This window comes from Hylobates moloch, unplaced genomic scaffold, assembly GCF_009828535.3.
Source record: "Hylobates moloch isolate HMO894 unplaced genomic scaffold, HMol_V3 SCAFFOLD_7, whole genome shotgun sequence".
Classification (NCBI taxonomy): domain Eukaryota; kingdom Metazoa; phylum Chordata; class Mammalia; order Primates; family Hylobatidae; genus Hylobates; species Hylobates moloch.
The window spans coordinates 109914391-109939696 of record NW_026652282.1 but is presented as its reverse complement, the minus strand read 5'-3'; the positions used below and the strand labels follow the sequence as shown (position 1 = coordinate 109939696).

The window sequence follows — 25306 nt, the reverse complement described above, 5'->3', positions numbered from 1 at the left end:
TTTTTTCTTCATTATCCTGTTACGTTTTCCAAACTTTCCATTTTATGTAAAAATGCTTTCTCTCCTTACATACCTTGGCAGGCAATAAAAGCACTCCTTTCTTTTTGCATGTTGAACTGATCAGACTGTTGGATGTAATATTCAGGTGCGTTGCCACTTCTCCATCCTGCTCTATGTTGCCAGGGGAATGTGGGTTTTTTTTTTTTTAACTGCCAAACTTTTTGTTTGTTCTGTATATTACAATAGTATAAGGATAGACTTTGTTCCAGGGTATAATCATATCTGAAATCTAATGTGGCATTTACCAGTGAGTTTTAACTATGGAATATCATGTGGCACAAGAATGGTTTTTACTTCAATAGGGTCATGGTAGCAGAAATGTGGAGAGGACCATGTGTCATTCTGGCTATGATTTTATATCGTTTACTCTTGAAATAACTCTAAAGATTGATATGTGTATATACAGCCTTAGTAATTAATTTTTCTCATCAGTTTACTCTTAGTTTGTCTCTTGATTTATAGGTCCCAAGGAATCCTGATATCCCAAATCCAGCTCTGGCTCAAAGAGAAGAGCAAAAAAAGATTGATGGAGCTGAACCTCTTACACCAGAAGAGACTGAAGAAAAGGAAAAACTTCTCACACAAGTAAAATATTTTCAATGGCTGTAATACTTACAGTCAATCAATAGAAAAAAAGAAAATATAGATCACACTTTTTATTGTATGGGCCTAGTATCCTAGTGTGACACACCAACAAAACTCAGGGCTATTTTGTAAACATGTTTAGACCAAATATCCTTATTTTTAAAAATTGATCTTATAGAATATGCCTTTTTGGAAATACTGGATAGTATGTATATGCAAAATGTAAGTGTCAAGTATTAGCAATTTGACATACATTTTGCCAGTTATAATAAGGTCAGTGAATCCACATTTGAATTCTGATAGACAGTAGTTATTAACATATTCTTTTTTGTTTTTTGAGACAGTCTCGCTCTGTCACCCAGGCTGGAGTGCAGTGGTGCGATCTCAGCTCACTGTATCCTCCATCTCCCAGGTTCAAGCGATTCTCCTGCCTCAGCCTCCCGAGTAGCTGGGATTACAGGCACCCGCCACCGTGTCTGGCTAATTTTTGTGTTTTTAGTAGAGATGGGGTTTTGCCATGTTGGCCAGGCTGGTCTCAAACTCCTGACCTCAAGTGATCCACCCACCTCGGCCTCCCAAAGTGCAACTGATATTACAGGTGTGAGCCACCACGCCAAGCCTGTTATTAACATATTCTTGAAAATTTAAATTTCTTTTGTTTATAGATGTGAATAGTCTACTAATTTTTTATTAATGGTATAATTTCATAATTTTCAAAATTCTTATCTTTTTTTATAATTTTCATACAATGATGAGAGATTTCTGAAGCTTTTTATTATTATTATTATTTAAGGTGATCATTGTATAACAATTATTCAATTAGGAAGGTTTCCATTTGAACAAAATATTAATGCTTTTAAGTCATTATTGCTATAATGAGTTTTATGAGTGTTCTACTTCTAAAATAAACTATAGAAGATAAAAAGAATTTCAGCATAGAAGGCTTGCAAAATAAACAAAATGTGTACTGTAGGTCATTACTTTAGTATAGAGGGTTGCCAGCAAGATTTATTTATTCAACAGATTTTGAATAATGTGCAATGCATAGTAGTAGGTAATTCTCTACGTTAATTATTGAAAGATAGTTTTTATATTTATATATTATTTATTATATAGGTTTTTTTCTATAACATCTAATTTATTGTATGGATTTTCACAAATTACATTCATAAGTTTTGAGCCAAATGCCTGGAAGTAATAAAGTTTAGTTTGAAAATATAATTGCAGATGGCTGAATATTAGAACTTATCACAGAATAAAATAAAACATTTAAATATTCATGTTCTATTTTCAAAATGTATTTCCTGAATGTAAAAGTAAAGTTATGGCTTTAGAATGCTACATGACTTGGAGTGTATTGTGAATGCATGGTATAACATGAATATACAGTCTCAACTAAGATAATATTTTAGTTTGTAATTAGAAATATAATCAGTTTTCTGCCCCTCCTAGTAGATGAATTCATTTTTGTCCTTCTCTGCTGCCTTAAATAATCTTTTTCAAAAAACCATGGCAGTACATAGGAACAAAATGTGGGGTCATCTGAAATCTTTATCAACTAAAAGCCAGGGATAGAGTTTTGCAATGTCTGGAGTATCACATTTATGTGAGTTGGGGCTCGAGGAGTGGAAAACAAATTCTTGGTCTTGTGACTTCACAGACATGCTAATAATGCCAAGGGAATTTAAAACACTGGCTAAAATGTTTTATATTTTAGTAAAGAAATTGAGTGGTTCCAATAACGTTCTGCTTGTAGAAGTTCTATTTATGAACATAATTTAGAACAGAAATTATTTATTCACACTAGTTCAGAATGATGTAAAGAGCTACAATTTTTTTTTTTGCATTTTCTTTTGGTTATTCCTCAGTGTTCTTTTGATTTAGTGCATCCACATTTCTCTCTTTCAATTTATGTGGGAACAGATCTGTGAAAAAAATCATTGAAGTGCTAGAATATCACGACTTCAGCCATTTATATTAGCATTTTTATTTTCATGCATTTATTTTAAATGGCATGAAAATAAATAGGCATCTATAAAATATGAAATTAAAAACTACAGAAGATCTTAGAACTATATATCAACTTTAAGTACTTGGAGAGGATTACATTCTCTTTGTAATAGAAAAGCAGTTATTTCTGTAACAACTCTCACTCAACTTTTGATTCCAACATAAAATATATGCAATTTTGTAAGGAGAAACATTTTAAGTCTTTTAAAGTGTTTTTTAATGTATCATTGTATAGAAGTAAATAGGACAATAAATGGATTTATTAATTTAACCTCTATTGATAATGTTTAACTTTTCGTTCACAGGGTTTCACAAACTGGACTAAACGAGATTTTAACCAGTTTATTAAAGCTAATGAGAAATATGGAAGAGATGACATTGATAACATAGCTCGAGAGGTAGAGGGCAAATCCCCTGAGGAGGTCATGGAGTATTCAGGTTTGTATATAATTTGAAACATCGTGTTGTATTTTAACGTTATTCATTTATTTAGCATCAATTTAATTGCACCTTTGTTCAGAGATGTTTTAAACTTTTATGATTAAGACATAGATGAGAGCATAAACTATAATTGTATTTCTATGAAAAGGTTATAAGGTTTATCCTAACAAACTGCTATTGTCTCTATCACCTAGCTAGAAGAGGCAAATAAAGCTCTGATAAAACAAGGGTGGCTATTGGATAAGCATTGACAAAATTAGTTTCCCACCTTCCCACCTCTGGAATTTGGTCCTCTTCTGGTTTAGTTCTGAGATTCACATTCAGTGGATTGAATTCGTGCCTTTCTTTCTAGGTCGTCCTTAAAGTAGAGAGTTCCTGTCAGGCCCATTTAGATGCTCAAACACCTTCAGAGTTCTACCCTATTCCAGAGAGTTCCTGTGGGTCCTATTAACTTGGGGCTAGCGGGCATAGAGCTGAAAGGTTGCTTTAATCAATCTGTTAACTGGTCCTCAAATCCTCTCCCTCTCTTACTCACCTGTGTTGTTGAGCTCGACCAGAATCAGTTTAGCTGCTGAAGCATATGGATTTTTTTTACACTTACTGGTTTATTATAAAGGGTATTGTAAAGGATACAGATGAAGCGTGTAGGGCAAGGTATGGGTCAAGAGGGCGCAGCGCTTTGGTGCCCTCCCTGGGCGAAATCTCTTCATGTTTAGCTATCCAGAAATCTTATTAAAAATAGGTAAATATGTCTAGTAAGTTTTCTATATGTAGTACATAGGACTTTTCTAACTTCCAAATAGGTTCAGCTCTTAAACTTGTAATTTGAAACAAGATGTTTAGAATCTAGAGCATTTTTTTTGTCATTGAAACAATGGCAAAGTAGGTTTAAGTTTACAAAGTAGGTTTAAGTTTCTATGATAGCCCCTGCCCCAAATCTATTTAACCCTACCACTGAAATTCTGTTTTTGCAATAGTAGGAAAGAAACACTACAGTACCAATAAATATACTAAAGATTAATAATGGCTAGGAACAGCTTTTAATTTATCTAGTGTGCTAGTGCTTGAAGAAATCCAGATTTAATTAGAGAGATTTTTTTTTTTCTTCTGGAAATCTAAAAGAGTCTTCTGGGGGACTTTAGAGGTCAGTTGTATTGAGTTTTTATTACATATAACATTAAGTTTTTGAACTTCCTTTTCCTTGATACCAGCATGACATTACTATTACTCTGAACATTTAGCACATAAATTTAGGGCATTTGGAGGCTTAGGGGAAAAAATAGATTGGAGAGAGAAATTTTAGCATCAAGAGTTGAATGAAAAGAATGTAAAAGGGTATGTGCAGAGAGATTTTTAAGAAGAATTTTCTTCAGAAGATAGGCAGGGAGATAACATCAGTGTATGTGAAGTTGCAAGAAAAAATGTGATTTAAAAAGATTATCCTGTCAGACTTTCTTTCAAATTTGACACCAAGCCAGGTGGCATGACTAGCTCAGGACTATTTAATTGTTGCCTGCCAGGTTGGGGGCCATGTCACAGGGTGGGGAGATTGCAATGAGTTTGTTGTAGTTGGTTACAGTAAGAGAAGAAATGTGTACAACTGGCCACCCATGAATATACAGTATCTTGTACATAGCAAGTGTTTAAATATTTGTTGAATGAATATGTGAGTGAATGAGTAAATGAACACAGGTGCTTATAAAAATCAGAGTGCTCACATACCTTTCTTGATAGGCTCTAAAAATGAAAAGCTTGAGGATGTGGAGTATGTCATTAAAAGGCCTTTCATTGAAGTCATGTGACATATTAATACAGCCAGATTATTTGGCTCATCTATAAAATTTGGTTGAGTGACTTCGAATGTTTTTCAGTGTGTATGCAATTAAAATCCCAGTGAGGTGTTTTTTTTTTTTTTTTTTATGAGAAAAGGGTATTCCAAGTAAGTTTGAAAACACACTACTGGTCATTGGAAATACCATAAGATGATTAGTGAGTGATTCCAAAAGCAAATGACAATTTCAGGAGAAATGGCTGCTCCACAGAAAAAAATTTGAACAACATGTTCATAATAGCTTGGGTTTTTTGTTTATTTGTTTTTGAGACGGAGTCTCACTCAGTCGCCCAGGCTGGAGTGCAGCGGCGTGATCTCGGCTCACTGCAACCTCCACTTTCCAGGTTCAAGCAATTCTCCCGCCTCAGCTTCCCGAGTAGCTGGGATTACAGGCACGCACCACCATGTGCAGCTAATTTTTGTATTTTTAGTAGAGATGAGGTTTCACCATGTTGGCCAGGCTGGTCTCAAACTCCCAACCTCAGGCAATCTGCCCGCCTCGGCCTCCCAAAGTGCTGGGATTACAGTGTGAGCCACTGTGCCTGGCCCATAATTGTTTTTGCATGCTAGGAAGCTATATTCACTGTTTATATATTGCTCTCTCCTGTGTCACTTTATGTGTTTGGTCCCTTTTCTATCATGTTTGAGTAAAAAGCCTAGCTTAAATCAGTATCTGCATCATCTTTTGAAATCCTAGTCATTTGGGATGGATCATAAGATTGCATACTATTTGATGAAGGAAAATTGCTAACCTAAAACCTTGCTGAGGTCTTATTTTTAAGTGAAAAGTTAGTAGTATTTAATAATTTAACATATTATATATATAAGATGAATCTGAATTTTAATTTTAAGAAGTACAAGCTCATTGTATTCTTTCACATTAATTCCTTATTCTACAATTCCTTGGATTTATTTGCTTAAATGATAGGATTTTAAAGAAATAACTCTGTTTTTCAGCTGTATTTTGGGAACGTTGCAATGAATTACAGGACATTGAGAAAATTATGGCTCAAATTGAACGTGGAGAAGCAAGAATTCAACGAAGGATCAGTATCAAGAAAGCCCTGGATGCCAAAGTACTATGTTTTATGTCAAATTATTATTAGATCGTTTTAATTGAAATGGTAGTCAGCTTTGACTTCTTACTGCACATTCAATTAAAAGCACTATTTTGTTTAAATACACAGATTGCAAGATACAAGGCTCCATTTCATCAGTTGCGTATTCAGTATGGAACCAGCAAAGGAAAGAACTATACTGAGGAAGAAGATAGATTCTTGATTTGTATGTTACACAAAATGGGCTTTGATAGAGAAAATGTATATGAAGAATTAAGACAGTGTGTACGAAATGCTCCCCAGTTTAGATTTGACTGGTTTATCAAGTCTAGGACTGCCATGGTATGTATTCCTTTCTTACCGATTTCCTCCAACTTTTTATTTTGAAAAATTTCAGACACCATATATCCTTTATCTAGATTCTCCAATTAACATTTTGGCACATTGGCGCTCTCTCTTTCTCTCTCTCTGTGTATACATGTATACATACATAGCACCTATATATACGTGCAGAAGCTATATTTTGTATTAAAAAATATGGGGACATCTATATTCTATATTTTGAAATGTGTATCTATATTTTATAAGTATACTTAACTATATTTATGAACCATTTGAAAATTACAGACAATGTGAGTGTTCATCTCTAAATACTTAAGCATGTATCTCCTAAGAATAATGACATTTTCTTACATAACCACAATCCCACCTGAAAACATTGATTCAGTAATGTCATTTAGTATACAGTCTATGTATAAGCTTTTCCAGTTGCCCCCAAAATGCCCTTTATAGCTGTTTTTTTAAAATTGATGATCCTGCAAGTTTCACACATTACATTTCGTTGTTGGGTCTCTTTAATCTCTTTTAATCCACAACCTTTTGGTTTTCGTGATCATGACTTTTTAAAGGTGTCCAGGCTAGTTGTCTTGTAGAATGTCCCACATAGTGGATTTACCTCATTACTCATTGTAAGATTTAGGTTCAACGTATTTGGCAAGAGTGCTATGGAAGTGATGTTATGTATTTTTTATTGCATCCCATCAGAAGGCACATTATGTCGTGTTGTCACACTGTTGGTGATGCTAAGTTTGGTCACTTGTTAATGTGATGATCTTCAGAGCTCTCCGCTTTAGAGTTATGTTTTCCCCTTTGTAATTAAGCAGGTTATACTTGGGACTGTGCGAATGACTTAAAGATGGACTTTTAATGAAAAGGAGTTGTTGCCTAAGTTGAGTTTTTTATTAGGAAACAGAATATTTAAGTTGAAGGGATATTTTATTTTAGCTTATGTGATTTCCTCCATTACTTTCTAATGTGAATTGTGTTCCTATTCTAGTCCTACTTAGCAGTGGTGTTCATGATGATTTTGAAATACATGCAACACATTTTTAATGTTGGCATTGTTAATCTTTTGTCAGCCAAGGTAATTAAGACAAAATAGATTTATGCAGCCTAAAAATTAAAAGCAACCAGAAACTAACAATGCAAACAATGTTTTTGTGACTAGTCATAAAATAGGACACATTTTTCTTAGCTGCTACCTATCATAAATATCTTTTTGTCCAAAAGTTGACTGAGTGTGAAACAATGCTTAATATTTTGCTTGACTCACTTTATATTTTCAGTTCAAGTTGAATAAAAAGAAAGGAAAAATCTGGGTTACTGTAGTGAAGACATTAATTTTGGCAGATGCTTTAGAAGATCACATATTTGTTAAAACTTTAACACAAATTTAGAGTGTGTGGAATATGTCCATCAAATTTATGAATGGCGTATGCTTGGAGAGCTAGCAAATAGTTTAGACCAAGCCATGATCCAGAAGGAACTAGAGTAGTTGGAATGATGGATCAGTTGAATCTAGCAACACAACATTTATTTATTTTATTTATTTTTGTATGTATGTAGGTATTTATTTATTTATTTTGAGATGGAGTTTCACTCTTGGCACCCAGGCTGGAGTGAAGTGGTGCAGTCTTGGCTCACTGCAACCTCCACCTCCCGGGTTCAAGCAATTCTCCTGTCTCAGCCTCCCGAGTAGCTGGTATTACAGGCACCTGCCACCACGCCCGGCTAACTTTTATATTTTTAGTAGAGACGGGGTTTCACCATGTTGGCCAGGCTGGTCTCGAACTCCTGCTCTCATGTGATCCACCTGCCTCGGCCTCCCAAAGTGCTCGGATTATAGGCGTGAGCCACTGTGCCCAGCAAACATGACATTTAATAGGGATAAATGTAAAGTGCTATACTTGTACAAAAGAATATGAAAAGATATATATGTTAGCAAGATACAGTAGGAAGAATTAAGAAAAGAATAAAAAAGATAAAGAGGTAATCTGTAGCATGAAGGACTGAGGTTAGACATAGGGAAGAGTTGTTTTATAGAGTTCTTTGGATCATTGAAATAGATTATTGAAGAACAATGTAGAATAGCTTTTCATTAGCCTTTGAAAGTGGAATTCTATTTTGACTCTCTGAAGACATTGGCAGTGAGTTACTTGGCCTTTTAAGGTCCCCTTTAGCACAGTGAATCTATGACTATGTTTAGCAGAGAACTCCTTTTAAAAGCCATGCAGGATAAATCTTTTAGCCATTTGGGGTTTTATACATGTAATGATTTAATTTAGAGCACCACTAACAGCTTGTAAAAGACAAATGCCTACCTGCATTTGTCAGTTAATCATGTTTTAGAATATACATACCCTTTTCTGTGATAGAACAGTTACTGAATTTTGAGTTTTTATTTCAGTGATATTTTGCTAATTTTTTAAAAGGTTGAGAGCTTAATGCTGTTTTCAGTTTCTGGAATCATTAAACCAGTAGGACGAAACACATTCAAAGTGCAAGGAAAATCTTACCCTATTTATAATATGAACACGACTGTGGAACTACATAATCTTATTTTATTTTCTAAGAAAAAAATCCAGTATAATATTACCAACCACTAGATGTCTCTGAACTCCCTTGTAAAAAATCTGTTTTTCCTCCATCTTCTTTTTACAAAATATTTACCTCTGTACTCTTTCTTTACTGAGAAATGTAAATCTCAAGTATATTTTCCAAAAAGCACATATTAACTATTTAAATGATCATAAAATGAAATATTTTTCTGTCTGTTAAAAATGAAGACATTTCTGTCTTCAATTACCTTCTAGAAAGTGGAATTTATTATTTCTGAACAATCTTCAAAAACATGCAGTAGTTTATTTTATATTTAAATATTTTAATTGAAAATTTTTATTTATTACTTTTTCTATTATATTAAATTTTTATTTCCCTTCTAGTTAATGGATAGTTTTTGCTTGTAATAATTTTTGCTTATAATTCTGGATTTAGAGTATAAATAATATATTTTAAAATACACATACATTTGGAACTTCTTTTTAGAATATTTCATGATAATTTCAACAATTAGGAAATTATAGAAATGGATTGATGGTTCTTGATGATCTTCTTTCCCCCTTTCATTTTTAATAACTGTTCTGTATAGTGAATCACATTCACAATCTAGGAAGAGAAACTGCCCCCTTTGAAAGAGGCACTTGTGATTTCTGAAATACAAAGAAGTTGTTTCATTGAAAAATCCCATCTTAGAACTACAGAGACTGTAATTTGATTCACTATATGAGTGTGTCACTGTTCAAATGAAAATCTTACTAATGATTGAACTTAGCTTACTAAAGATACCTTTAAAAACGATCTTGCTTAAAGATGACTCTTTTCTTTCTCAGAGACATGAATAGTGTGAAATGCATCTTATGAAAAGTAGAAACCTTAATGGTTATATTTTATTCAGAGATCTCAAAGTACTGAATTCATGGCTCCTGACTTAACTAATAGTCATAAAGTGCTTAAAGGCACGAACTTCTGCTTCTAAATATGCCTCACTTTGAAAGCCTTCAGCTAAAGGTTGCAGATTTCATTGAGGCTCTTTTTCATTAAAAAATGCTAGCTATACAAAAGAGAAAATGAGTTTCAGTTCAATTTCTCTGTGCTAAAAGGATTGTGATTTCTTTCTCTGAGAATTTGTGTGGTCTTTAAGTAAGTAATCAGTCTCTATTGAACTACATAAACAAGTAGGAAGGATATGATCAACTTAGCTTTTTAAGCTCAGAGCATATGAATTGCCCTACCATTTTCTTTCTAAGAAAACCATCTTAGAATGAGGTCATAGTCTTAGGATAGTCAGAAACTTATCAGAGTTAAAAGGACCTTTATCAAATAACCATAAGAGGAAGTAATACTTTGTATTTATATAGTACCTTTTATATAATGCTTGCCAATCCCCTTGCCAACATTAGCTTAATTTTCTTACCACTTCTTTTAGGAAATGAATGTCAGGAGAGTATCTCTGTTCATTTAGTGACAGACTAAACGTGACTGGGAGATTCTAGAAGAATCTGAGAAGTCCAAAAGATCTAGCACATTAGTCAGTTTACTGCAAAGGACATGTGGAAAGAGTACCCAAAATTCAATGAGTAATTCCTTGTACCTTCTTAGGTCCTTCTAAGTACTTAAAGTAGAAAAAGCAGAATTTAACTCTCTGAAATAAGGAACATTTCTTGATAGAACCGTTTATTGCATTATTTGCAGGGTTGCTTTGACTCTTAATTTTAGCTTAAAAAAAATTCTTACCTTTTAACCTCTGGGGAGCTTTTTCCTTTTCCAGCCAGCTCAAGAGCCTGTGTGTGCATTGCCTGTGGCCTTGTATATATTAGAGTTGAGTCCGAGTATTAGTAATTAGTCATTACAATTACCATGTCTTTTGTAGTAGTTTCAACGCATTTTTCTGATAGCATCTCAGAAAGAGAATCACATACTGTGGTATACAATGTAATGAAAATTGTGTTATTACTGCTTGTTTTCAAATCACAGCTTTATTATAAATGAAAGTGTTTTCTATTTAAAAGGTAAGAAAATGACATTCTCCATTAGAATTGTAGGAAAAAAATACTTTTTAGAAAATATTACTTTATCTCTTTATTAACTTCCCTGTTTTTGGCTTATCAGGAGGTATTAAATGTTAATTAGTATTGGTTCAGGACAGGATATTTTATAAATTATCAGTCCAGTCAGAAATGGATTTTCTTTACAGATACTTTAGAAAAATGACAGTCAAATTAAAAAATTGCCAACTTGTTCTGTAGTCACAGTAACACTTCTATTTGCTGCTTATGGAGTGTAGTCTAGGAAATTTCATAAGGAAAGACAGCTACTCATGATTTTTAATTTCCATGTTAGTACTTAATTGTGTGATAACAGCTAATTTTTTTTTTTCTCGGCTGACTGCAACCTCCGCCTCCCGGGTTCAAGTGATTCTCTTGCCTCAACCTCCCGAGTAGCTGGGATTACAGGTGCGCATCACTACGACCGGCTAATTTTTAATATTTTTGGTAGAGATGGGATTTCACCATATTGGCCAGGCTGGTCTTGAACTCCTGACCTCAAGTGATCCACCCACCTCGGTCTCCCAAAGTGCTGGGATAACAGGCATGAGCCACCGTGCCCGGCCTAATATTGATATTTTAGAGCATTACATTCTTAGTAGAATATGAAAAATATGAATTAATACATCATTGGTAAAATTAATAAACTGTAAAATGTACTGATGGGTTCTTCTTGACTATAGAATTAAAATATTTAAAACCACATATATTTATGCACTTAGGAGTTTATTACTTCCTCATGCACTTAAAAGACTAAAATGTTCTTTTCTTATTAAATTTTTTTTTTTTTTTTTTTAGAAACGGGGTTTTCTCCTTTTTTGCCCACTGTACAGGGCATGATCATGGTTCACTCACCCAAATTCACCTCAGCCTCCTGAGCAGCTAGGACTACAGACGCATGTCACTGCACGCAGCTGGCTTTTTTAGTTTTTGTGAAGACGGGGTCTCACTGTGTTTCCCAGGCTGGTCTTGAACACCTGGGCTCAAGCAGTCCCCCTGCCTCGGCCTCCCAAAGTATCAGGATTACAGGCATGAGCCACTGTGCCCGGCCACAATTATTAATAGTTATATTTAAAGAGACCAGCATTGCATGTGACCCAGAGTAGGCGTTCAGTGAATAAATGGGCATAGAACTGTTGTATTTAAGTTTGCTTCTATCCCATAGACTCCTACAGTTGGACCAGATTTGGATAGAATGCGAGCAAATACGCCAATGGGTTGGAGTTCATTTTACTTTTCCTTTAATCTACCTTTTTCTAAGGTTAGACTTTATTGGGCTATCATCCCTGCAGCTTTTATTTATTCATAAGCTTGAATAGCCAGTTATAAATGTCATGTGTTTTATTATGCAGTAATAGTGTTCGATTTGGTACCTTGAACTGTTGTAACAATCTGACGTGAAATACAATTAATGCACTAACAGGAGTTCATTTAAGGTATTTATTCTTATGCGTTATCTGCGAGGAAGTGATACAACATTTTCTTTTTTTGAGATGGAGTCTTGCTCTGTCGCCAGGCTGGAGTGCAGTGGCGTAATCTCGGTTCACTGCAAGCTCTGCCTCCTGGGATCAAGTGATTCTCCTGCCTCAGCCTCCCCAGTAGGTGGGACTACAGGCATGTGCCACCACACCCAGCTGCTTTTTGTATTTTTAGTAGAGATGGGGTTTCACCATGTTGGCCTGGATGGTCTCGATTTCTTGACCTCATGATCTGCCTGCCTCGGCCTCCTAAAGTGCTGGGATTACAGGTGTGAGTCACCGTGCCCAGTGATACAGTATTTTCTAAATAGCAATGCTTAAGCAGCAGCAGTTAGGTAAAAGCATCATAACATTTAATACTTGCTTGTGAAATGTAGGATATGTTTATTTGAATATTAACTCTCATATAACTGCCTGTGTGCATTCTAGTATTGACTGCCATTGCTTTTCGTTAGTATGATAGAGATTCAGAAGTGACTAGGAACCTGGGAAATATACTGCAGAATGTATAGGTGAAGACATCGATTAAAAAAGAGCAAAGGTGAAGCAATGTCCATTTTGTTTTACTAAGAGCTGTAGAAGAAAATTCTGACCTCATAGAACTTTACCTACAAATTCAGAGGCACAAATGCGGAGTGGAGTTTTTTGTGTGCCCTTGCTCATTCAGCTGCTTTTGACTTTCAACCATAACAGGCGCAGACCTTCTGTCATTCAGACTTAGGTAGGCTTAGTGTCTAGGATTTTAGTACATAGGAAATGTAATGTGGAGCCTCTTTAATCTCTTTCAATAAGTCACTTCAAGTCTACTGATGCTTGCTCTGCCTTTTGAATTGATGCTTTGAAGCTGAGTATTGGAGCAAAGGATATTTGAACTTAGTGCCCAGGATGATTGATATTCACCACACACTAAGGGGCAGTGCCGCTCACTGCAAACATTACATCATTTATTAAAGGTAGAGATACATACCCTAGTATTCAAAAATTGAAACTTGAGTGACTTTGCATTGAATAGAATCATAAACCATTAAAAAAGTATGGAGAACCAAGGCAGCACAATTTTGTTTAAAGTGAAGCTAAGTCTGTAGCTTAAAACAGGACTTGCAAACTGTGGCCCCCCACCTGTTTTTGTGTGGCCTGAAAGCAAAGAATGATTTTTATATTTTTAAGTGGCTAAAAAAATCAAAAGAAGAAGGATATTTTGCAACATGTAAAAATGATACAAAATTCGCATTCTAGGGTTCATAAGTAAGATTTTCTTGGAAAATGGCCACACATTTGTTTATGTATTGTCTTTGGCTGTTCATGCTGCAATGGCAGAGCTAAATAGTTGTGACAGAGATTGTGTGGTCTGCAAAGTCAAAAATATTTGCTATCAGGCTCTTTATAGAAACAATATACCAACACCTGGCTTAAAAGTATGTGTAAGAAAGGTGGAAAGAATTATAACCAAGGATTGATATAAGTGTTATGCAATTCTTTAAGAAAAGGGTTAAGTGAAGGATGAGTGTATAAAGGGAGAGGATATTTAGCCTTAAAGAGGAGTATTTGGGGACCTAGGAGTGACTGTGATAGAGGCATGGGAACTTCCTTGAAATATGTGAAAGATTGTCATATGGAAGAGGAAATCAGCTTGTTCTCTAATGTCTACAAAAGTTAGACCTAGAACCAATTTTTGGAAACCATGAGGTAGCAAATTGTAGCTTTGCATAAAGGAACATTTTTAACTTGTCTGAAGTTGGAATAGCCAGCCTTGTGAGGTAGTGAGTACCCCATCATTGGAAGAATTCAGACAGGCTGTACAACTAATTAGCAAGGACCTAGTAGTAGGGATTCAAGCATCAACCTGAATGACTTAAAAGTTCCTTTCTCATCTTGCGAGTTTATGATTTTATGAACTCTGTATCAAGAAAAGATTTCTGAGTACAAAGTACACTTTTGATTACATCACTCCTCCTGCTCAAAAATTGTTTATAAGATCCTTTTGTCAATGGAATTAAGTAAAATTTTTAAGTTCTTTCTTCTTAGTTCCCAGTTTCTTTACACAGGCACACATTGGAGATATTGCAGGTTCAGTTCCAGAACACCACAATAAAGCAAGTCACATGAGTTTTTTGGTTTCTCAGTGCATATAAAAGTTTTGTCTGTAAGGCAAGCATTAGCATTATGTCTAAAAAAGTGCTTACTTTAATTAAAAAAATACTTTATTGCTTAAAAATGTTAACAGTCATCTGAGCCTTTAGCAAGTTGTAATCTTTTTGCTGGTGGATGGTCTTGCCTCAGCGTGAATTGCTGCTGACTGATCAGGGTGGTAGTTGCCGAAGGTTGGGGTGGCTGTGGCAATTTCTTCAGAGAAGACAACAATGAAGTGTGCCACATTGATTGACTCCTCCTTTCACAAAAGATTTATCTTTGGCATGTGATGCTGTTTGATAGCGTGTTATAGTAGAGCTTCTTTCAAAATTGGAGTCAGTCCTCTCAAATCTTGCCAATGCTTTATTAGCTAATTTTATGTGTAATTCTGAATCCTTTGTTGTCATCTCAACAATGTTCACAGCATCTTCACAGGAGTAGATGCCTTCCCAAGTAACCACTTTCTTTGTTCATCCATAAGAAGCAACTCCTCATCCACTCAAGTTTTATCATGAAATTGCAGCATTTCAGTCACATCTTCAGGCTCCACTTCTAATTGTAGTTCTCTTGCTGTTTCCACCACATCTGCAGTGACTTCCTCCACTAAAGTCTTGAATCCCTCAAACTCATCCATGATGATTGGAATCACCTTCTTCTAAACTCTTGTTAATATTGGCATTTTGACTTCCTTCTATAAATCACAAATGTTCTTAATGGCATCTAGAATGATTAATCCTTTCCAGAAGATTTTCAATTTACTTTCCCCAGACCCGTCGGAGTAATCACTATTTATGGCAGCTATAGTCTTATGAAATGTATTTCTTAAATAATATGACTTGAAAGTCAGAATTACTCTTTGATCCATGGTCTGTAAATGAATGTTGTGTTAACAGGCATGAAAAACCTCAATATCCTTATACATTGTCCTCATCAGAACTCTTGGGTGACCAGGTGCATTGTCAAAGAGCAATAATATTTTAAAAGGAATCTTTTTTTGAGGAGTAGGGTCTCAACATGGGCTTAAAATATTCAGAAAACCATACTATAAATAGTGCTGTCACCCCAGCCTTTGTTGTTCCATTTCTAGAGCTAAGGTAGAGTGGATTTAGCATAATTTTTAAGGGCCCTAGGATTTTCAGAATAATAAATGAGCATTGGTTTCAATTTAAAGTCATCAGCTGCATTAACCCCTAATGAGTAAACATGTCATTTGAAGCTTTGAAGCTGGGCATCCGCTTTTCCTCTCTAGTTATGAAAGTCCTAGATGGCATCTTCTAATATTAGGGTATTTTGTCTCCATTGAAAATTCGTTGGTTAGTGTGGCCACCGTCATCAATTATCTTAGCTAGGTTTTTCTGGATAACTTGCTGCAGCTTCTCCATCAGCACTTGCTGTTTCACCTTGCACTCTTGTGTTATGGAAACAGCATCTTTCTATAAACTTCATGAACCAACCTCCACCAACTTTAAACTTTTCTTCTGCACCTTCCTCACCTCTCTCAGCCCTTCATAGAATTGAAGAGTTAGGATCTTGCTCTGGATGAGGCTTTGGCTTAAGGGAATGTTGTGGCTGGTTTGATCTGTCCAGACCACTAAAACTTTCTCCATATCAGCAATAAGGGCTGTTTGGCTTTCTTATCACTTGTGTGTTCAATGGAGTAGCATTTTTTTTTAAATTATACTTTAAGTTCTGGGATACATGTGCAGAATGTGCAGGTTTGTTACATAGATATACACATGCCATGGTGGTTTGCTGCACCCATGAATCCAGCATCTACATTAGGTATTTCTCCGAATGCTATCCCTCCCCTAGTCCCCCACTCCCCGACAGGCCCCAGTGTGTGATGTTCCCCTCCTTGTGTCCATGTGTTCTCACTGTCCAACTCCCACTTATGAGTGAGAACATGCAGTATTTGCTTTTCTGTTCCTGTGTTAGTTTGCTGAGAATGATGGTTTCCAGCTTCATCCATGTCCCTGCAAAGGCCATGAACTCATCCTTTTTATGACTGCATAGTATTCCATGGGGGGTATATGTGCCACATTTTCTTTATCCAGTCTATCCTTGATGGGCATTTGGGTTGGTTCCAAGTCTTTGCTATTGTGAAAAGTGCTGCAATAAACATACATGTGCATGTGTCTTTAGAGTAGAATGATTTATAATCCTTTGGGTATATACCCAGTAATGGGATTGCTGGGTTCAATGGTATTTCTGGTTCTAGATCTTTGAGGAATCGCCACACTGTCTGCCACAATGGTTGAACTAATTTACACTCTCACCAACAGTGTAAAAGCGTTCCTATTTCTCCACATCCTCTCCAGCATCTGTTGTTTCGTGACTTTTTAATGATCGCCATTCTAACTGGTGTGAGATGGTGTCTCATTGTGGTTTTGATTTGCATTTCTGTAATGACCAGTGATGACGAGCTCTTTTTCATATGTTCATTGGCTACATAAATGTCTTCTTTTGAAAAGTGTCTGTTCATGGGGGGAGGGATAGCATTAGGAGATATACCTAATGTAAATGACGAGTTAATGGGTGCAGCACACCAACATGGCACATGTATACATATGTAACAAACCTGCACATTGTGCACATGTACCCTAGAACTTAAAGTATAATAATAATAATAAAAAAAGTGTCTGTTCATATCCTTTGCCCACTTTTTAATGGGGTTGTTTGGGTTTTTTTCTTGTAAATTTGTTTAAGTTCCTTGTAGATTCTGGATATTAGCCCTTTGTCAGATGGATAGATTGCAAAGATTTTCTCCCATTCTGTAGGTTGCCTGTTCACTCTGATGATAGTTTCTTTTGCTGTGTAGAAGCTCTTTAGTTTAATTAGATCTCATTTGTCAATTTTGGCTTTTGTTCCATTGCTTTTGCTGTTTTACTCACGAAGTCTTTGCCCAGGCCTGTGTCCTGAATGGTATTGCCTAGGTTTTCTTGTAAGGTTTTTATGGTTTTAGGTCTTATGTGTAAGTCTTTAATCCATATTGAGTTAATTTTTGTATAAGATGTAAGGAAGGGGTCTAGTTTCAGTTTTCTACATATGGCTAGCCAGTTTTCCCAACACCATTTATTAAATAGGGAATCCTTTCCCCATTGCTTATTTTTGTCAGGTTTGTCAAAGATCAGATGATTGTAGATGTGTGGTGTTATTTCTGAGGCTTCTGTTCTGTTCCATTGGTCTATATATCTGTTTTGGTACCAATATCATGCTGTTTTGGTTACTGTAGCCTTGTAGTATAGTTTGAAGTCAGGTAGCGTGAGGCCTCCAGCTTTGTTCTTTTTGTTTAGGATTGTCTTGGCTATATGGGCTCTTTTTTGGTTCCATATGAAATTTAAAGTAGTTTTTTCTAATTCTGTGAAGAAAGTCAATGGTAGCTTGATGGGGATAGCATTTAATCTACAAATTACTTTGGGCAGATGGCCATTTTCACAATATTGATTCTTCCTATCGATGAGCATGGAATGTTTTTCTATTTGTTTGTGTCCTCTCTTGTTTCCTTGAGGAGTGGTTTGTAGTTCTTCTTGAAGAGGTCCTTCACATCCCTTGTAAGTTGTATTCCTAGGTGTTTTATTCTCCTGGTAGCAATTGTGAGTCGGAGTTCACTCATGATTTGGCTCTCTATTATTGGTGTACAGGAATGCTTGTGATTTTTGCACATAGATTTTGTATCCTGAGACTTTGCTGAAGTTGCTTATCAGCTTAAGGAGATTTTGGGCTGAGACGATGGAGTTTTATAAATGTACAATCATGTCATCTGCAAACAGAGACAATTTGACTTCCTCTCTTCCTATTTGAATACCGTTTACTTCTTTCTCTTGCCTGATTGCCCTGGCCAGAACTTCCAATACTATGTTGAATAGGAGTGGGGAGAGAGGGCATCCTTGTCTCTCTCTTGTGCTGGTTTTCATAGGGAATGCTTCCAGTGGAGTAGCAGTTTTAATTTCCTCCAAGAGCATTTCCTTTGCATTCACAACTTGGCTGGTTGTTTAGCTCAAGAGGCCTAGCTTTTGGCCTGTCTCAACTTCCTCATTAAGCTTAAGCATTTCTAGCTTTTGATTTAAAGTAAATCTTTTCCTTTTATTTGAACACCTAGGGGCCATTTTAGAGTTATAATTAGCCCAATTTCTATATCATTGTGTCTCAGGGAATAGAGAGAAGCGTGAGGGAGGGAGAGAGTTGGGGGAATGGCTGGTTGGTAGAGTGGTCAGAATACACACAACATTTATAAATAAAGTTGGCCATCTAATATGGGTGTGATTCATGGTACCTCAAAATGATTATGATAGTAACATAAAAGATCACTGATCACAGGTCACCATAACAGATAAAATAATAATGATCTTTGAAATATTGTGAGAATTACCAACATGTGACACAGAGACATGAAGCAAACATATCCTCTTGGAAAAATGGCACCAATAGACTTGTTCAATGCAGGGTTGCTACAGACTTTCAATTTGTAAAAACACAGTATCTATGAAGCTCAGTAAAGTGAAGTGCAATAAAACGAGATACGCCTGTACTTTGATCCTAACTTAGCTGTGTTCATCACTCATGCTGTGCAACATTTCCCAAGTTGATTTCCACCAAACGTTGTTCCAGGGTGTGCAAATAGATGATATGCAGAACAAGAGTTCTGTGTTCAGATAGAGTTGGGACATGCTGATTATACTGAATCCTGCCATTCACATTTCCACTCTGCATTAGAATGCTAAAAGCTCTGAGAAGTCCTATCATAAAGAAATTTGTTTAACATTTAAAAAAACCAACATTTCCCATACACATTTGAACATAGGAATTGTTTGCCACAACTATTAACACTACAGAGCAGTTTTCCATTTGTTGTTTTCCTATTCTCTTCTGTTGTCTTTATTATTTTTGCATCTCCTCATTTCCTCTTGTGTGCTGTTTTTCTCCAACTTCATTTTTAAATCCAGTGTGGGGAAATGGTGAGAGAAAGAGATAACTAGACTATAGAATTGTGGAAACAGTTTGAGGTCCTATGAACAATTCCCTGTAATCCCCCACAAAATAGGAAGATAAAGATGTACAAGAATCTAGGAGAATATATGAAAGGAGAAATTACAGAAAAAGAATGTGCTTTTGACATCATGAAATTTCTCATAGTCATTTCATAGTCACTTATTCAATAAATGAGTCATTTTTTATTGGTAATCTAGCCTTTCTCCTTTTAACTTCTAGTTTTAGCTAGTGTTCTGTTTATGATAACGTATGTTGCGTTAGGCAGTCATGAAGCATGAGAATAAAAAAATGGAGGCTGGCCGCGGTGGCTCACGCCTGTAATCCAAGCACTTTGGGAGGCCGAGGTGGGTGGATCACGAAGTCAGGAGATCAAGACCATCCTGGCTAACATGGTGAAACCCCATCTCTACTAAAAATACAAAAAATTAGCCGGGTATGGTGGCGGGCGCCTGTAGTCCCAGCTACTCGGGAGGCTGAGGCGGGAGAATGCCGTGAACTCGGGAGGCGGAGCTTGCAGTGAGCCGAGATCGCGCGGCTGCACTCCAGCCTGGGCGACAGAGTGAGACTCCGTATCAAAAAAAAAAAAAAAAAAAAAAAATGGAGCTGGTATCTATAGAGAACATGACATGACCTGTGATAGGAAGGTAACACCCATACTTGTCCATTCCTCGATGTCTTTCTCTAGCGTCTTAGATTATTTTTCTGTCTGGAGTAGTTAATTGACAGGTTAAAAGGAATGAAGGTATGAACTAATTACACAGTCCATTTATAATCATTTTGAGGTATTCTACTTCCCTGCATAGGAGGCTGTCTCAAAAGTATTAGTTTTTTTTTCTGAATCACCCACATGAACCATGAATATGTATCTAAAGATATCTCCAGTCACAAGCAACTATTACTTATTGAGAATAATAATAGCCAGAGGATATAGCTTAATGATTCACGAATCAGCTTTACATAAAGACTCTATTTAGTCTCCCTAGAAACCAACGATCAAATCTCATCAGGGTCAACTTAACCTTTTCTGTAATAGATAAATTGAATAACATACTGTTTAATTTGTATGTGTGTTATTGAATGAAGCTATGGAGAATATTTGGTCTGCATACTAAAGATATCACTATTGTTTTGGTAAGTAAGGAAAATTTCAGAGTTATTGTTTCTGAATTATTTAACCCTGGGTGATTGAAGATACACAAGAAACTTGAACATGCCAGTGTTACGTTAGATTATTTTTAATAGGTAAACAATAATTCATTAATGAGCAATTTTTTTCTGGCTAGACTCTGGTTTTCTGCCTCCTTTTGGGTTTCATTTAGAGCCTAAAATTCATTTGCCTGGATAGTGGATCTTGTTTTGTATCTTACATTTCCTATGTTGTATGCCAATTTTTTTTGGATTTTATTTGGAAAGATAAAACTGAATTTTAAACAATTTTCCATTCTTAAAAAGTTACAGATTGGCCAAGACTTAAATGTTCATTGCAGAAAATTTGGAGAATTCAGGCTAGTATCAAGAGAAAAATAAAAGTTATCAATAGTCCTACTCTTAGAGATAGCCGATGTTAACCACTAGTAACATTATTGTTAATATTCTTTTAGCTATTTCTGTGTATGTATATAATAATAATACGTGTCTGTGTATTCTGTTTCCAGATTACCAAAATTTTAGTTAGTTCCCAGTTTAACACTGCTCTAAACATTGTTTTGTAAATCTTCGTATACATCTCATTTCCTTACAATAAATTTCTGGGAATGGAATTGCTAGGTCAAAGGGCATGAAAATTTTAAGATCCTTCACTGAAATTTCAAATTCGCTTTCAAGAAAGGTAGTGTATTAGTCAGCTTGGGCTGCCATAACAGAATGCCACAGACTGGGTGGCTTAAGCAACAGGAATTTATTTTCTCACCGTTGTGGAGACTGAAAGTTCAAGATCAAGGTGCCAGCAGGGCTGGTTTCTGGTGTGGCTTCTCCTCCTGGCTTGCAGATGGCCACCTTCTGCACGTGACGTTCTCATATGGCCCATTCTTGGAGTGCATGCAGAGAAAGGGAGAGCTTTGATGTCTCTTCCACTTCTTACAAGGACACCAGTCCTATTGGATTAGGGCTCCATCCATATGACCTCATTTAACCTCAATTACCTCCTTAAAGTCCCCATCTTCAAATATAGTCACATTGAAGGTTAGGGCTTCAAATGAATTTTGCAGAGACATACCTCAGTCCATAGCAGATAGTAACATTGACATTTCATCATCAGTGAATGAAAGTTCCCATTTCAACATCTTATTGTCAATGTCAGATATGTATACTATATATGTGCACATGCACACAAGCATGTACATATTGCTAATTTGATGAAGATGGCATTGTTTTACTTTGCATTTCTTTGGTCATTAGTTGCAGTGAAACTTGATTATAATGTTTGGACTTTTTTTTTTGATGAGTTTTCTATTCCTGTACTTTGACCATTTGTGTGTGTGTATGTTGGGGTTGTTCTTAACTGCCAGTAAACCTACATTTTCTCTTGAGTGTTTAGCTATTTTGGCAGACATTTTTGCTTATACAGAAAAGGAATCATATTTAAAAATATTATTTATCCTTTGTATTAAACCATTATTTACCTTTAAAATATAGCAAAGTATGCAGGGTTAATAATATATGAGATTCCATATTAATGAATTGTGTTTAATGCTCACCATACATTCATAAAAAGTATTTATAGTTTGCATGCATTGATTTGCTGATAGTGAAATATAGGTGGTGGCAAGGTTAATGTAGAAATCTTTTCAGGTATTATTTGCTCTGAATTAACAAATATAGCAGTGTTTCCTGTGATGTGGTCCCCAGAACTCTAATCCCACAAGATGTCCGGTGAGAAGAAAGTCTGTTGGTTAAATATTTATTTTTGACAACTGCTGCATCCTGTATGCCCCACCTAGTGGTTCACAGTGCACATAGGGAACTGAAAGGCTCTGAGAAGCCATGTAATAAGTAAATCTGTTTAACTTTTGTAAACTGGGTACTTCCAAAACTTATTTTGACCATAGAACATCCCCTTATTTTTTTTGTTTATGTGATTTATGTTAACTTTTTATTTTGAAATAAAAAAAATTCACAAAAAGTTGTAAAGAAAATGTACAGGGAGGTCCCATGTACCCTTCACCCAGTTTTCCCCAATGGTAACATTTTGCAAAACTATAGTAAAATATCACAACCAGGAAATTGACATTCATATAATCTATAGAGCTTGTTCAGATTTCATCAGTTACACATGCGCTCGTGTGTGTGTGTGTGTGTGTGTGTGTGTGCAGTTCAATGCAGTTTTGTCATGTGTAGAGTTGCGTAACCTCTACCACCGTAAGACTCCATTGTGCTATCTCTTTACAGTCACACCCACGCTCTCTCCTCTCCCTAGCTCCTGGCAACCATTGATCTGTTCTCTCTTTCAATAATTTTGTCATTTAAGGATGTTATGTAAATGGAATAATATGGTATGTAACCTTTCGAAATTAGCTTTTTTTTTACTTAGCATAATTCCTTTGAGGTTCATTCAGATTGTTAACTGTATTAATAGTTCTTTCCTTTTTTTTGCTGAGTAATATTATATGATAGTGATGTATCACGGTTTGTTTAACCAGTCATCCATAAATGACATTTACCCCCACTCCTTATTTTTGGTGGAATCTATTAATACCCTGTGTGAATATTGTTCTGAAAAATAGCAGTTTTGGAAATTCTATACCACAGAAATCATACAGTTAAATAGTTGTCATCGTTTTAAAGATTATGATTGGGTTGCAGAAATTAAAAATCTCTTTATTACTTCATTTAGGAATTCCAGAGACGCTGTAACACTCTGATTTCATTGATTGAGAAAGAAAATATGGAAATTGAGGAAAGAGAGAGAGCAGAAAAGAAGAAACGGGCAACTAAAACTCCAATGGTAAAATTTTCAGCATTTTCCTAACTTTTAGGTAGATCCCATTTTTTTTACATAATTAAAATGCCTATATTATGTTTAATGCCATAGTGATACCTATTAATAAAAGCTGGTTTTATGAAATGCTAATTTGTTTTGGACAGAAGAATAATTACTTCACAACAATGTTTCTTATTTGTTTGTAGAACATATGATTAGGAACTCCCTAGTAACTAGCCTCAGTATTTTAAAAAATTCCTCATGAATCTAAACAGAAGTATAATGCAAGTGAAATCTTTTGAATTGAGACTAGAGCTATCATGGGGGTAGCAGAGGGGTAGGGGTGGGATGGGATGGGGCTGAAGTTGAAACTAGGAGTTCTGATTTGATCAAGTAAGTTTTCTGATGTTTGTGGAATTATGAGTACAAATGGGAACTCTGAGCAGACAACAGAGCTTTGCTTGGTAATAAGTGAACTGTTGAATTGATAGGATAACTTGATTTTAATCCAGTCAGGTTGCTTTGTATAGCTGTAATTTAAAATACTCTTTAATAGATCGTATTATTTGAGTGTGGTTAAGTAAACTGCCATATTTCATCGAATCTAAGATGCTTTCCGTTGTAAGACACAGCATTATTTTATGTACCACTGAGGGAAAATGCTGCCAGGTGTAATTTGTCATCAGTTGTAAGATGCATCCTGATTTCAGAGATGCTAAAATGTGAAAGAAATGTGTATCATAGAAGATATGAAATATGGTATGTTAAAACCTATCATAAGTTTTTTAAAAAATATATACTCATAAACAAAATTTTGCCCAGAAAACATTAAGTAGTTCTTTAAGATAAGAGTACATTTATAATACCATGTGTAAGTAGATACTTGATGACTATTTTTGATGGGTATTTTATGTCTTTTCATAAAAAGAAACATCTTTGAAGGTTATTTTACATTGGGTTATATAGTTTGTTGGGCTATATAGAACATTAACTGTGAATATAACATTTAAGTGAATATTCATGTTAAAATTTTTTTTTAATGCATTTACATCCTAGATTTAACATTGTTGGGCCATTTAAAATGTGCATATTGGAGCAGAACATTAAATCTGTTTCCATTTTAGTCACAGAAAAGAAAAGCAGAGTCAGCTACTGAGAGCTCTGGAAAGAAGGATGTCAAGAAGGTGAAATCCTAAAGCCTAGAAATAAAGTTTTAAATGGGAAACTGCTATTTTCTTGTTCCCATCTTCAAATGCTAATTGCCAGTTCCAGTGTATTCATGGTACTCTAAGAAAAATCTCTTTGGTTTTGATTTCTTGCATATTTTATATATTTTACAATGCTTTCTACCTGAAATGTGTAGCTTTATATTTTATGGCATTCTAGTATTTTTGTGTACTGTATTTTGTGCATTTCATGTCTTCATCAAAATCCTCTCAGTCCTTGTTCTTTTGAAGCTTGTGCTGAGGTTTTAGCTTTTCTATGTTTTATATGCCGCTGCTTTGAAAGAGAACCTAGATTCTATAGTTGTATTATTGTTGTTTCATACTTTAAATTTATATGGCTGTGGAAAAATGAATTAAAATGATTTGAGGAGAAAGACTTTTTCACTTCTTTGTTGCTTTCTTTTCTATTGAGTCTGGGCTTGTTTGTGTTACTGCATACTGTGATTAGCATAATAATTGTTTCTTTGAGGTCATCTAAATATTTTTTTTCCTAAAGGAATAAAGGGTGAGGAAAGAAAAATATTAAAAAAGCTAATATTTGATACTGTGCTTGCTGTCAGTATGCATTACATTTAAATTATTCTCTAAATATTCAAGTGGGAAAATATAATAAAGAAATGTCTATAAGAAATTTAA

General features: G+C 35.3%; 1 protein-coding gene across 7 annotated transcripts in view; it reads left to right on the top strand.

The window, feature by feature from the left end:
* SMARCA1 (SWI/SNF related, matrix associated, actin dependent regulator of chromatin, subfamily a, member 1) overlaps positions 1–25306 on the top strand; it is a 76858-nt gene extending 51552 nt beyond the window's left edge. For 2 of the 7 annotated variants that reach the window (XM_032757585.2, XM_032757584.2), the window contains 6 exons: positions 523–645; positions 2961–3093; positions 5885–6003; positions 6115–6327; positions 23358–23468; positions 24569–25306. In XM_032757585.2, coding sequence (XP_032613476.1) covers positions 523–645; positions 2961–3093; positions 5885–6003; positions 6115–6327; positions 23358–23468; positions 24569–24640 — 771 coding nt within the window. In that variant the 3' untranslated portion in view covers positions 24641–25306. Of the gene's footprint in view, positions 1–522; positions 646–2960; positions 3094–5884; positions 6004–6114; positions 6328–23357; positions 23500–24500 lie in introns of all 7 variants that reach the window. The other 5 variants (XM_032757592.2, XM_032757588.2, XM_032757590.2 and 2 more) reach the window with 3 other exon arrangements.